The 15,481-nt window shown below is 41.8% G+C and overlaps 1 protein-coding gene across 2 annotated transcripts in view; it reads left to right on the top strand.

Annotated features, from left to right (window-relative positions):
• UBE2F (ubiquitin conjugating enzyme E2 F (putative)) overlaps positions 1-15,481 on the top strand; it is a 291,784-nt gene that overhangs the window by 237,054 nt on the left and 39,249 nt on the right. For both annotated transcript variants that reach the window (XM_073553244.1, XM_073553243.1), the window contains exon 8: positions 9,096-9,128. In XM_073553244.1, coding sequence (XP_073409345.1) covers positions 9,096-9,128 — 33 coding nt within the window. The remainder of the gene's footprint in view (positions 1-9,095; positions 9,129-15,481) is intronic.

Below are 15,481 nucleotides of genomic sequence, written 5' to 3' on the forward strand. Positions count from 1 at the left end.
CCGAGCCCCGACGTGTGCCCATACACTAGTTTTCTCCCATATATGAGGTAGCAGCGTACTCAGGACAAATTGGACAACAACTTTTGGGGTCAAATTTCTCCTGGTACCCTTGGGAAAATAAAAAATTGGGGACTAAAAGATCAAGTTTGTGGAAAAAATACGATTTTTTTATTTTCATGCCCGGGCGTTATAAACTTCTGTGAAGCAATGGGGGGTTCAAAGTTCTCACCACACATCTAGATAAGTTCCTTGGGGGGGGGTCTAGTTTCCAAAATGGTGTCATTTGTGGGGGGTTTCCACTATTTTGGTACATCAGCTGCCCCCCGCTGGCTACGGCCATGATTCACACACAGCGTTTTTGCGGATCCGTTTTTTGCAGTAAAATGCAGTGACTCCGGGCATCCCAGCAAAGTCACTCGGTTTCAAGATATGACATTCAGACACATTGTTTTGTGAGGATCCGTTTTTGGGCTGAATGAGCATGTCAGTTTGTGTGGCGTTTTTCTAATCTGCTTTTGCTATTGAAAACATTATCTATGAGCTCCAAAAACCTTTCAGGTGATGCAGTTTTTTAAAAAGCTGATCTGCTTTTGCAGCTGAAAAATGTATCCTCAAAAAACTCATCAAAAACGCTGTGTGTGAATGTAGCCTTAGATCAGGAATAGAACAGCCATGTATAGGACATTTCATAACTTTCCCAAATTCCTATGAAAAAAATATTCAGCACATTCTGCATTGAACTACTGTGCCCAATTTATTACAGTATATATTTTAGGAGTCGGAGTCGGTCCATTTTATTCCGACTCCACCAAAATGAGCTCCGACTCCACAGCCCTGTTTTAAACACGTGGTTTCCTAGACCTAATGGAAAACAGAAGAATTAATTGGTAGAAAGGCAAAAAGAGCAATTGTAAGTGCACAGTGCTATGTGATATGATGGATGCAATATATTAAGAGGATAATATTGATAATATTGATGGGAGGAGGACTTCTTTAATGGAAAAGGGCCGTAAAACTGCTGCGTCTTATGAAAAGTTCCCGTCCATACCACTGGGTGGTTGGTGCACAGATGAGAAAACTAGACTGCATTGACTGAGAAATAATAGCTGTCATTGGGAAATATGCCATTTCAGAAACCATGCGAAAATGCGTTCTCTGTTCCTACATGATAAAAGTTTGAAATACTGTGTTATATAACACAGGAGGTCTTCTTTTGCTGCACAGATATATGTAGTCTAAGGCCTGTTTCACACATCCGTTTTTTGGCATCCGCTATCCGTTTTTTGCATCCGTTTTTGTGTGAAACGGCGTTTTTTTTTACGGATCCGCGGTAACCGCTATTGGAAGTCTATGGGACCAAAAAACGGATCCTCCAAAAAAATGGCGGATCCGTTTTTTAACGGAAAACTACGGATTTAGACGGATTTTAAAAAACAGAAGTGTGATCCAGGCCTTAGGGGTAAGGTTTCTCCTTGTGGAGAGTGACATGCCAGCTCTGGCTTGTCAAGGTAAGGAGGCTTATTCGCCGTGCAATGCTCCTCTGGGAAATTTAATTTGCAAATTGCCTCTTCAGAGAGAAAGAGGACTTTTACTCTACAGAGGCACCTATTGGTAGTAGCGATCCTACAAGTCACAATCAACCCTTTAACGAGTCTTGTAATATGACTTAGGATAAAAGCCAAATCAGAATCTCAATTTGCAGACACAGTGTTTCGAGCTATTGGCTCTCATTGGCTCTTGTGACTTGTAGGATCGCTACTACCAATAGAAGTCATGAGAGCTAATAGCTCGAAACACCGTGTCTGCAAATTGAGATTCTGATTTGGCTTTTATCCTAAGTCGTATTACAAGACTCGTTAAAGGGTTGATTGTGACTTGTAGGATCGCTACTACCAATAGGTGGCGCTGTAGAGTAAAAGTCCTCTTTCTCTCTGAAGAGGCAATTTGCAGATATATGTAAACCAACGAAAACCCTGTCTGCCATAGGATTTTTGGGGGGACATGTTTTCAAAACTAAGTTAGCATGAAGCTTGCTCTATTCTCCGGTATGTCGCACCAAGATTACATCCGGTTCTGCTGCAGACATAGGAAGGCGCCATCTCTCATAGCATCGGTAGTAAACAATATGATTTCTGAAACCATTGTCGTTAGACGCTTGCTGTCTTCCCACAAGACTGATCTCACCTGGAATCTGCTGAATAGAGAAGTATCCACTATTGAGCAAGAGCGTTCAGACTAAAATTGGTCTGCACAAATAGGCATTGCTGTTATGGTAATTTCTGAGCGCCTTTGGAGTTTTATTGTTGCAGATTTCTTTTGTCTTGATGGTAATATTTATCAGTTTCCTTTTAGGCAAGCAAAAACATTTTCCTCTATAATGCCAATCTAGGAATATTTCAGAGAAGCAAATAAGTTCTATGCAATGTATCTATGTAATGGTATATTACACAGAGAAAAGTCTGCACTGTTGAGTAGATATATTTTACTGCTTGTTCAGTGGATCGCTTGCAATTTTTTTTTTTTTTTTCTAAGGCTAAGTTCACACTGGGTGTTTTTGCTGCGGTTTTTTTTTCAGCTGCAAAACTTGAGTGCTTGGCAGGAAAGAAGCTGCGGCAAAAATGCAGGTTTTGGTGTGTTTTTTTTCATGCGTTTTTCCATTCAATTCAATGGGTGAAAACCTGCTGTGTTCACTGGTGCTATTGACGGTAGCTGTCATCTGAGCAGCCACGTTGCGCTGCTTGACAGTAGGTGACTGAATTTAGGCTTGGACACAATTGGTGAAGACGGAGAACCCTGGTCAGTGCCCTGGTTTTGGGACGGTGAAAGACGGATTAGCCTAAGGCTGAGTTCACACGTGGCGTTTTTTTTCGTGTTTCTGCGGCGGTTTTAACCGTGCGATTTTTGCTGCAAAAAATAAGCATCCCATGCATTCCTATGGGATTCTGCAATGCTGTGCTAATGCTGCGGTTTTTACCGCGGCGGAATCGCTTTGCGGTAAAAAGCGCAGCATGCTCATTAATTTCGCGGAATCGCGGCCATCCCGCACCCATAGGAATGCATTGTTGTGCTTACTTTCCGCATGTGCCTGTGCACACCATGCGAAAAGTAAGCAGAACACTTGCGGATGGTACCCACGGTCCGGAGGAGAGGAGACTGTCCTCCGGGCTTTGGGTACCATATCCCTGTAAAAAAATAGAATTTAAAATAAAAAATATTGTTATTCTCACCTTCCGACGTCCCGCGCAGCCTTCCCGCCTCTCTCCACGCTCCCGGTCCCAGTAAGCCATTGCGAGCGATGACGTCCGTTCTCGCGGGATCACGAAGTCTCGCGGTCATTCGCGCGACGTCATCGCGAATAACCGCGAAACGTTGCGATCCCGCGAGAACAGACGTCATCGCGGTAATTGTCGCAAAGGATTACTGGGACCGGGAGCGTGGAGAGAGGCGGGAAGGCTGCGCGGGACGTCGGAAGGTGAGAATAACATATTTTTTTTTTATTATTTTTTACATTCTATCTTTTACTATTGCATAGGCGGCCTCAATAGTAAAAAGTTGGTCACACTCGTCAGTGTTTGACGAGTGTGACCAACCTGTCAATCAGTTCTCCAAGCGATGCTACAGATCGCTTGGAAATCGCTAGCATTCTGCAAGCTAATTACGCTTGCAAACTGCTAGTTTTTCCGCGGGAATTTAAAATGCGATTTTCCCGCGGAATGTAATTCCGGAATTCTCGCGGTAATTTCCGCGAGAGTTCCGTTACGTGTGAAGTTAGCCTTATAGAGACCTGTACTGGGACCCATTTTATTTCTGATATTTATCTGTAGTCCTTGTCCACCGGTGATCTTTCTTTTGTTTCCTTTCTTGGTTTTCAGACTATTTGCTGCAGATTGCACAGTTGTGTGTCTGGTATTTGATGGTATGAGATCGGGTATATTACCAGGCCTATGCTCGACATCGTCGCCGTATTAGATGATGCAATTAAGTCCTAGGCACTGGCAGATCAGTGAGCACAAGGACTGGTCCAGCTGATGTGTGATGGATGGGTGCATACATAAGAAAGCCGCTTCTGCTGCTAAAACACAATCATCGTGCTTAATTTTATCAATACCTCTCATTCCCCTTGTGACCTTTTCTCCTCATTTAATTATTTCTCAAAGAACTAATTGCCATGAAATAGTTTAAGTCAATCATTTTGTGCAGACATTACGAGTTGTACCAGAGATCCGTGAAAGGCATTTGATGTCACTGTAGTGTCTATCAGTATGATCAAAGCATTTCAATCTATGGGGAGGAGAGTAAAATCCACAAGCATTTATAGAAAGGTTCTCAGGTACAAACCTGATAAAACGCTTACATGCTTTTAAATCAAACAACTTTAGCAAATGACTTGTTATTAATCATCTCCATTCTTAACAATGGAGCGATTTTTCATTAGGGTTATGGCTCGCCACTGCAGTAATTGCAAAGTCTTTCCAATAAAGCTTCTAAGGACTACCGCCAGGATTCTGGCCTGGTTCACAACCAACGCGCTTCTCTGATCTGCCAAGAGAAAGCTGCACCACATAGCGGCAATAGAAAGCGTACAATTCGGGTGACATTGCAACCGTGCCGAGGTACGAACCGCCAAGCAGGAGCACATGTGCTCCCTTCTCTCACACAAGCAGGATGCCAGTAGGCTGGGCAGCTGTGCACTCCTGATGAGGAACATGAGTCCGTGAGACAGCCCTTCTAAGACTCTTCACAGCTGCATAGCAGCAAAAAAAAGTAATGCTGCCATTGATTTTTGGTGTTTGATTTCATGGCGAGCACTCCACATAAAAATGACCCAGCAACATGAATAACGTACAGTTTAGATAATTTCACATATCAGACTTGATTATATCGAATATATTTTATTTTGCTTTTTGTTTGTTTGTTCTGAAGACAGAAAAGGGGAAAGTGGTTTAAACTTATATTTTTAAATTATTAAAGACTATTTTAATAATTTTTGTCATCCTCTTAGGGGACTTGAACCTGTAATTGTTTGATCACTCATACCATATCCTGCAATATCATACTATTATAGTAGCTGTTGAGCTTCACAGGAGGACCACGAAGGCATTTAGCAGAGCCTTCAGCAGCCCCCTGGCTGGCATGGTAATCTATTGATTCCCCATGATTGTGTCACTTGGGGCCAAAGGTATCCGGTATGCATACGCACTGGCAATAACCTATTTTAAATGCTGCTGTCAGAGATTGACAGTATCATTTAAAGGCATTTTCTCGCTAACAAAGTACACTTTAATAGATCTTGTAATAAAAAGAAGTTTCACAATTTGTATTAGAAAAATTATTTTCCTGTATGGAGATAGATTGCTAAATGTGCCCCTGCTATGTCAGACTGAATAGGAGTCAACAGTGTGATGCAGCAGCAAAAAAGGCAAATGCAATTCTAGGATGTATTAACAGAAGCATACAGTCTAGATCACGTGAAGTCATTATTTCCCTCTACTCCTCTTTGGTCAGACCTCATCTGGAATATTGTGTCCAATTTTGGGCGCCACATTTTAAAAAAGACATCAACAAACTGGAGCAAGTTCAGAAAAGAGCGACCAGAATGGTGACCGGTCTGCAAACCCTGTCTTATGAGGAAAGGTTGCAGGATTTGGGAATGTTTAGCTTGCAAAAGAGAAGACTGAGAGGAGACTTAATAGCTGTCTACAAATATCTCAAGGGCTGTCACATTGTAGAAGGATCATCTTTATTCTCATTTGCTCAAGGAAAGACTAGAAGCAATGGGATGAAACTGAATGGGAGGAGACACAGATTAGATATTAGAAAAAACTTTTTGACAGAGTGATCAATGAGTGGAACAGACTGCCATGAGAGGTGGTGAGTTCTCCTTCAATAGAAGTCTTCAAACAGGCTGGACAGACATCTGTCTGGGATGATTTAGCGAATCCTGCTTTGAGCAGGGGGTTGGACCAGATTGCCCAGGAGGTCCCTTCCAACTCTACGATTCTATGATTCTATGTGCTGTGTAATGTCTGTCTGAACATACCACAGCTCCTGGGCAGGGGTTGATACAAAAGAGAGTATATAGACAGGACAGAATGGGATCACATCTACCGGTTTCTGGAAAAACATTTCACTGCCTGTTTAAAAACTTTTTTTTTTTACTTCAGAAAGAATCCGCTGCAATCCCATGTTGTAACTTCTATATACTCTCTTTTGCTTAGTCCCCTGTCCAGGAGCTGTGGTATATCAGACCATGCAGGAGCATCCATTAAACAGGGGCACATTTATAGGATTATGTCAGAACTTATTTTTTTTTAACACATCCAATTGTGGAACTGATTTTTATTTTAAGATCCATTAATTAAAATGTACTTTGTTCGTGGGACAATCTCTTTAAGTGGTTAAAGTAAAGCATGTGGAGCACATTCCAGTCACTGTAGCTGCAAGCAGATGCCATGTGTTTAACACAGCAGGAGTCTGTTGTGTATGAAGCCAGCTGAGCTCCTGAACGGTCTTCATATTATGGCTAATGATCTATGATGAAGATATGTATGTAGTAGGTCATTAATCAGTTAATAAACAATGACCCAGGAAGGTAGAGTGAAAAACCAAGTGAAAGAAAGTTGCACAAAGTTTTATTTGTGGTTATTATATGTTTTCTCTGACACCAGTTCTGGAATCACATCTACACTGCTCAGTTTCTGCTACTTGAAGTACTCTATGCTGCTTCTAAACATGTGCAAACAGACAGGAGAGCAAGAATATATTTTTTCTTTATATGCTGTATATGGGAGACATCGTAACAGCTAGTCTCCACCCACTTGCTAAACGAGAACTAAATATTAGAGATTGAGTCTGTAGAGAGGTGAGTTGGTGAAAATGTAGTTATACAGCGGGTGCAATAAGTATTGAGCATGTCACCAATTTTCTAAGTCATTGTATTTCTAAAGGTGGTTTTCACATGAAATTCTCACCAAATATCAGTAACAACCCATCCAATTCACACAGCCAAAGAAATCAAACCACATGATGTCGAGAAATAAAGTTGTGTAATAATGAAAAATGACACAAGGAAAAAGCATTGAACTTGCTTACTGAAATGTATTTAATGCTTCATACAAAAGCCTTTGTTGTTGATGTGATGACTGCTTCAAGACACCTACTTATGGGGAAACTAGTCGCATGCATTGCTCAGGTGAGATTTTGGCCCCTTCTACACAAACTCTTCAAATCCTGAAGGTTTCTTGGGTTCCTTCCATAAATTCTCTTAGTTTCAGGTCAGGGGATTGGCTGTGCTATTTTAGCAGCTTTAATTTCTTTTTCTGAAACCAATTGAGTTTCTTTGGCTGTGTTTTTTGGATCATTTTCTTCCTGAAATGTCCACCCTTGTTTCATTTTCATCATCCTGCTAGATGACAGCAGATTGTTATCAAGAATGTCCCAGTATATTTGTCGATTCATCCTTCCTTCAATCATGTAAAGTTTGCCAGTGTCATTGGCTAAAAAACAGCCCCACACCATGATGTTCTCAACTCCAAACCAAACATTGCTGTTGGTAAAGTGATTTTTGGGTGTTATGCAGTGCCTTTTGTCCTTCATGCATGTGTATTATGGCATCCAAATGCTTCAAGTTTGGTCTCATCTGACCACACTATATTCCCCCACTATTTCACAGGCTTGTCTAAATGTTGAGCAAACTTTAAACTCCCTTGAACATGCTTTTTGTAAAGCAATGTAGTCTTGCGTGGTGCGGGTGCATACAGGCCATGGAGGTTGAGGGCATGACTTGTAGTTTTCTTTGAAGCAGATATACCTACTGATTCCAGGTCTTTCTGTGGCTCTCCACAGGTGGTCCTTGGCTCTTGGACAACTCTTCTGATAGTTCTTTTCATTATTACTCTGTCTTAAATCTCACTTGGAGCACCTGGTTGTGACCGGTTTATGGTGAAATTATGTTCTTTCCACTTCTGAATTATGGCCCCAACAGTGCTCACTAGAACCTACAGCAGCAGTAGTGACCAATGCCATAAGTATATTTTGCAACAATAAGGTTGTGAAGGTCTTGAGACAGCTTACTGATTTTACCTATCTTGAGAGGTTTGTTATGTGGCACCTTGGTAATGAGACCTATTTTTTATCAGTGGCAGGATTGCTTTCTAATTTTTGACAGATTTCAGCTGATGTCATGACTTTCCTTGGCTTTTTGCACCTCTCTTTCTTCGTGTGTTCAATACTTTTTCCCCTTTCATTATTACACTTAATTTATGAACATCTGTGGCTTGATTTCTTTTGCCTGTATGGATTGGATGGGTTGTTACCGACATCTGATGAGCATTCCGTGTCAATAGCAGCTTTGGCAATATATTTCTTTAGATAATTGTTGAGGTGTTTATTACTTATTTCAGCCGCTGTATAAGGGCTAGAAAGTGTTATTTGTCATGTGTGTACATCGGATTCAGAAAAATCACTTAAATTGACAGGTACAAATGTAAAGGAAATGAATCATGAATTAGAGACTTGCGTCTCAGTGCAAATATAACAATATATAGAACCATAATAATCAGCGACTGTGAATACAGCTTTATTTACTGCCATATCTCCTGTTTCCATAGTTGTCAACACTACTGAAATAATCGCAGAATGATTTGGTGGCTCATTTAAGATGTCGTGCTTCACTTTTTAAAATGCAGTATTCAAAGCCTATCTTGTTTATTCCCCTGCCGGATGACAAGCCTTTGTATACCGCAGCCATCTCGTTCTGTCGCTGCTGCCAGGATCCATATCTGTTATCACTGTCTTCCATTCTCAGATGCCCCATGTGATAAACACCCATTTTCCCTCTACCTTATGAGTTATGACAGTAAAATCCGATAATAATCTATTATTCCCTGCAGTGTCTACATAGGCTCTAATTTGTATTTTAAACACTGCTCTTTCCATTGCTCGATACTTTTCAGTACGTGATGTTCTCCGACACTACCTCACGCACATTTCTGTATCCCAGGGCTCTGCTACTGATAAGTAAACCAGATTACCTACAAATAAACGAGATGATCATCTATTGACGACTTCTTTCTCTTTTTCTTTTTTATTTGCAGGATGTTGTATGGGGATTGAACTCCTTGTTTACAGTAAGTACAGAAATATATGATAAATATCTCACTCTTCTGATTTATATATTAATTATGGAGAACAGGACCAGCACATGTAGTAGTGTTTCTACTGATAAGGTAGATGGTCGGGAAGGGAAACGCTCTGAACCCGTGTTACAAAGACTAAAATGGTCAAGAGATCGACTTAAGGGAACAATCACAGAAGTCTGTATGTAATGTTTTATAGACCTGTATGGGCTGCAGCAGATCTGACTTACTCTTCATGTTCAGTTCGCACAAAGTCAGGGACAGTGACGTCAGCGCTGATTGGGTGCCGGGCTCATATGTCATAATAACTAGAGTTGAGCAAATTTTTCAAAATTCGGTTCCGATTACGATCGGTGGCGAATATTGTTTTTGCAATGTTCGCCGAACACAGCCGAACGTCAGTCGAGTCAATTGGAGTAGAAATGAGCAAATATATTTGGAACCGATCATCAAACATAAATTTGGCACGAATAGCGTACCAGTATGGCCCGAATATGGCAAATTCAGATTCGGCAACCAATTCCGAACATATTAGCTCAACTATAGTCTTAACAACTGCCTCGGGACCGCAAGTGTCGACACCTCTGGAACAGTGTCATCACGGGAAGAGAGTTTAGGCTTTTTTATTTTATCGGGGGAAAACATTCAGATCAAGAAGGAGTTGTCCTAGTAGTGGACTTTAAGAAGTTTGGAAAGGCTGGTAAAATTCCCTTCACCATCATATAAAGGCCGAAGTAATATGCAATAATGGTCCTGCTATGAATTAAAGTGCTCATGTTTCATACCAGTATGGAGAGGACTAATACACGGCAGACATTAAATTGATCTAAATGCCCGCATACACTAATCATGTCAGAGGAGATATGCACCCGACATGTCCGATTTCGGACTGCTGATCTTTATTGTTCTCTGTGAGATAAGCCTCCAGAGGAGTATAGTAGCTTGTTGTCTGCTGGGAACACAAACTCGCTCTGCAGAGTGAACGCTCCTATGCGTGGAGCTAGTTAGGAGAGCTAGACGATTAGCCAGTCCATCGTTCGATTTCCTGCAATATATAGGACCCCTTAGAAGCTTGACTAAAGGTCCCCATACACATTAAAGAATCACTCTCATCAAAGTTTCTATCCTCTTCATATATTGTAGTCATCATATCATATAGAAAAAACACAAATTTGAGCTTGGTTTGAGTTGGTACACATGCAGCATATAAATGCATGTTAACATGGCCAAAAAGCATACAAAACCTACAAAAGACAAAATGGAAAAAAATTAAAAAAACCCTGCTGTAATTAAATAAGTAAAAAGCAAAAGTGCATTTAAATCATACAGAGTTCTTAGTAATACTGTATTTGATCAAACATAGCATAAAAGCCATCCCACCATCGACAAGGTGACTCTGTGGTCGGAGCGGTCCTACACTGTCTAATATTAAAAACCTTATCATGTGTCAAAGTTGACGTCTGTGTGAATAAGGGCAGACAAGGACCGGGTCCCAATCACTGGACACCAGTCAGGGGAAGCCTTTAAATACAATTTCCAGCTCAGGAGAGGGAGGCCACACCCCAGCTTGCACAGAATGCAAAAATACAAAGAAAAATCACAAAAATTGAGCTTGGTTTGAGTTGGTACACATGCAGCATATAAATGCATGTTCACATGGCCAAAAAGCATACAAAACCTACAAAAGACAAAACGAAAAAAACCCTGCTGTAATTAAATAAGTGAAAAGCAAAAGTGCGTTTAAATCATACTGAGTTCTTAGTAATAATGAATTTGATCAAACATAGCATAAAAGCCATCCCACCATCGACAAGGTGACTCTGTGGTCGGGGCAGTCCTACACTGTCTAATATTAAAAACCTTATCATGTGTCAGAGTTGACGTCTGTGTGAATAAGGGCAGACAAGGATCGGGTCCCAACCACTGGACACCAGTCAGGGGAAGCCTTTAAATACAATTTCCAGCTCAGGAGAGGAAGGCCACACCCCAGCTTGCACAGAATGCAAAAATACGTGGAGCTAGTTAGGGGAGCTAGACGATTAGCCAGACCATCGTTCGGTTTCCTGCAATATATAGGACCCCTTAGAAGCTTGACTAAAGGTCCCCATACACATTAAAGAATCACTCTCATCAAAGTTTCTATCCTCTTAATATATTGTAGTCATCATATCATATAGCACTGTGTACTTACAATTGCTCATTTAGCCTTTCTACCCAGTTTCTTTTCTTTTCGGTCTATGGCATTACCTGATTTAGTTGAATTCTTCTAAGCTCTATCTAGAAACAGAAGGTCAGATATCTCTACACAAGTCATGAGTCATCACTGCCAAAGTCAGTGGGGGGTGGAAGAAGGAGCAGCTCCCTCAGGAGTTGAAGAGGGGGATGAGTCATACAGGACAAGAGACTTCCTGTTAATACATAAGGCAGAGATAAAAGAAGAATGAGCTGATAAAAAAACAAAATGAGCAATTGTGAGTACACAGTGCCATATAATATGATGACTGCTATATATTAAGAGTATAAAAACTTTGATGGAGGTGCTTCTTTAAAGTTCATGAAAATAAACAATTTCAATTACACCGATCGTTTGTCAAGTAAAAATTTAAGAATGAGAAATTGTTTAAGCCTGTTGATCAGACTACCATAGTTTGAAATGAACTTGGCCTTCTATGATTTTTTTTTTACACCAATGGATGGGGAAATAAAATCTCTCATAGAAAGAAAGATCATCCATCTGTCTTTGAAACATTTTTTAATTGAAAGAATGTTTCCAGATAAATTGTTGATTCGTTTGACTGTGTATCACTGAACATTTATGGCCAGGGTAGGACAAATGTAACTGACAATTGGACTAAAATGTATTTGCTTGTGTCTGTATTACGATCATTTGTCAAACCAGAAACTTACATCAGTCTGGAGGCTGAAGTGACAGGAGAGCATTTTTTATTTGTAGTAGAAGCCAAATTACCGTATATACTTGTGTATAAGCTGACCAGTGTATAAGCCGACCCCCCTAATTTTGCCACAAAAAACTGGGAAAACTTATTGACTCGCGTACTAACTACGTCATCGCGCCCTCTGCTGCCTGAACGTCACTAACAAAGGACCCGGCAGACAGTGTCGATTAGCGTTGGACCGGGGACAGGTGAATACTGCATATACTTACCCCCTCCTGGAGCAGTCTCTGCAGCCCCCGCTTATCCCACTGTCTCCCTTCCTTCCTTCAGCAGTCAAATAGTACCACTCATTAAAGTCAAGATTATGTGCATATTCATGACTTTAATGAGCGGTACTATGTGACAGCTGTAGGAAGGAAGGGAGACCGTTAGAGAAGCGGGGGGGGCTGCAGAGACGCGCCTGGGGGTAAGTATGATCTGACATCCCTCCCCCGCCGACCCCCTGGCGTATGTGAATCGCGTATAGGCCGAGAGGGGGACTCGGCTTATACGCAAGTATATACGGTCCTTATTTTGTGTAATTCTGAAGTCTTCGGTCAGACATTGATATTGCTAAGTGTGCCTTTATTAACCCCATTCTGACCTTTGACATACTATTCCGTTCATGTACCCTGGGCTCCTATGACCATGGACGTAATAGTATGTCATACGCGATCAGCCGCGCTCATGGGGGGGCAGCGCAGCTGATCGCGGCCTGGTGTCAGCTGATTCTCACAGTTGACACCCGGCACTAAGTGCCAGGAGCGGTCGCGTCTGAGCGGTCAGCTCTGACAGCCCCTCTGCCTTTGGATCTGAGACCCCGTGGCATGACGCGGGGTTCCGAACGCTTCCATGGTAACCTAATGTCGTCATGATGACATCCGGGTTACCAGAGCTCATAGACTTCCTGTTATGCGCAGTGCATGTCAGGAAGTCTCTGAGGTCAGTGTGCACAGAGTGCAGTGCTGACAGCTTATATGGCATGCAGATCTGCATGCCATATAAGCGATCAGCCTGCACAAAATGAGTGTCCCATAGTGGGACACAGTGTTAAAGTTAGAATGAAATAATAAAAAAAAAAAATTAAAATCATTGTAAAAATATTTTAAAAAAATAAGAAAAAAATGAATATTCAATCAATAAAGATTTAAATAAAAAGTATAAACAATAAAAGTACACATTTAGTATCGCCGCATCCGTAACGACCCGGCCTATAATACTGTCCCACTAGTTAACCCCTTTAGTGAACACCACTAAAAAAAAAAGGCAAAGAAAACAATGCTTTACCATCATACCGCCAAACAAAAACAGGATTTTGGTTGCTTACCGTAAAATCTGTTTCTCAGAGTCTTCATTGGGGGACACAGGAACCGTGTGTGTGTGTGTGCTGCTGTCACTAGGAGGTTGACACTATGCCATGAAAAAAAAATGTTAACTCCGCCTCCACAGTATACACCCCTCCGACCAGCTGTAGGACAATCAATTAGTGAAAAAGCAGTAGGAGGAGACATTATCAAGTAACAAAATCATGGAAGGGCGCTGTGTCCCCCAATGAAGACAATGAGAAACAGATTTTATGGTAAGCAACCAAAATCTTGTTTTCTCTTTCGTCTCATTGGTGGGCCACAGGAAACGTGGGACATCCAAAAGCGGTCCCTGGGGTGGGAGAAGACAGAAACTTCCTTCTGGTTGGAGAACTCACCACTGCCGCCTACAAGATTCTTCTGCCTAGACTGGCGTCCGCTAAAGCATAGGTATCGACCTTATAGAACCTTGAAAAGGTATGCAAGGACGACCATGTGGCTGCCTTGCACAACTGCATGGCTGATGCCCTATTGTGTACCACCCAGGAGGCGCCTACCGCCTGGGTTGAATGGGCCTTGACCAGCAGGGGACACCCTGTCCTTCACCCAGTAGGCTTCCAGAATTGCCATTCTGATCAAGCGAGCAATTGTTGCCTTAGAGGCCGGCAGGCCTCTTCTCACCCCATTGGGGATAACAAAGAGAGAGGGGGTGCCTGCGAGAAGATTGATAATTTCTGCGAACCAGCTCCTCCTGGGCCAGTACGGGGCGATCAATATGACCGGCACCCCTTCCGCCTTGATCTTCTTTAGCAATCTGGGCAGGAGAGGAAGGGGAGGGAACAGGTAAGGGAGTCTGAACTGTGTACAGGGAATGACCAGCGCGTCGATCCCTATTGCTAGAGGATCGCGGTATCTTGAGACAAACTGTTGGACCCTTCTGTTCTGTTCTGTCGCAACGCCAGAAGGTCCACATCTGGAGTCCCCCATAGCCGGGATATCTGACTGAACACGTCCTGAAGTAAGGACCATTGTCCTGCCGCGAGCCCCTCCCAACTAAGGAAGTCGGCGGCCGTGTTGTCTGTGCCGGGAATGTTAACTGCCGGAATTGCGGTTTCCGCCCAGTTGAGGATTCTGGATACCCACTGAAGGAGGATGTTCCTCTGCAGTATCCTGGAACAGAACAGGGCAAAGAGTATTGCCTCTAAGGCTGCCACCATCCTCCCCAGGGAGAAAATGGAAAACTGTCTTAGGAGCACAGGAAAAAGACTCAGACCAGAGATGGGTTTAAACACAACGCGTTTCGACGGAGGATCCGTCTTCATCAGGTGGAAGTTTATTAATGACATAGGGGATGGGGTATTTAAATGGGAAGCAGCCAATCACAACAGTCAAAACAGTCACATGTTATGACAAGATGACATCATATATTACAAAAAAAAGACAAAAACAACCTATATAAAACGTGAGATAAAATAGCATGAGGTAAACAAGTTTTAAATAATGTGCAAAAAGAAGCAATAAAATAATATGGATAAAAATGAATAAAATTATTAACAGGTTAGTAGACCAGTAAAAAGACCAATAAAAAAGCGAGAACCCATAATAATAAAAGCATGTAAACAGTAGCATCTAGGTAAAACGCACTGATGATAAAAAGGCAAATAGTTATCTGGTAACTTTATCAATAGTTAAATTCAGACCTTCAGGGGCAAGTGTGCCAAGCTTGAATATCCAAAAGCTTTCTCTATTGATTAAACTGTTGAAGCGATCAGCCACGGTATCAGGTATGTGGTCAATAATCGTTAGTTTCAAAGTTTTTGGATTTTTTTGATGCACAGTTAAAAAATATTTAGAAAGGCTGTGCAGGAGAAAGCCATTTTAGATGTTCTGTCGATGCTTGTTCAATCTAGCATGCATCGTTTGTATGGTTCGACCTACGTACTGTAGGCCACAACCACATTCAATCAAGTATACCACAAAAATGGATTGACAGTTAACATGGAAATTTATTTTATGAGGTACCTGTAGTGTTGGATTTAAATTCATGTACCCTTTTTAAAATGGAGGTGCAGCAGAGACATTTGGGGGCTCTACATTCATAGGT

The sequence above is a fragment of the Dendrobates tinctorius genome, unplaced genomic scaffold (genome assembly GCF_039654945.1).
Source record: "Dendrobates tinctorius isolate UK_male_01 unplaced genomic scaffold, ASM3965494v1 ptg000199l, whole genome shotgun sequence".
In the NCBI taxonomy this organism is placed as follows: domain Eukaryota; kingdom Metazoa; phylum Chordata; class Amphibia; order Anura; family Dendrobatidae; genus Dendrobates; species Dendrobates tinctorius.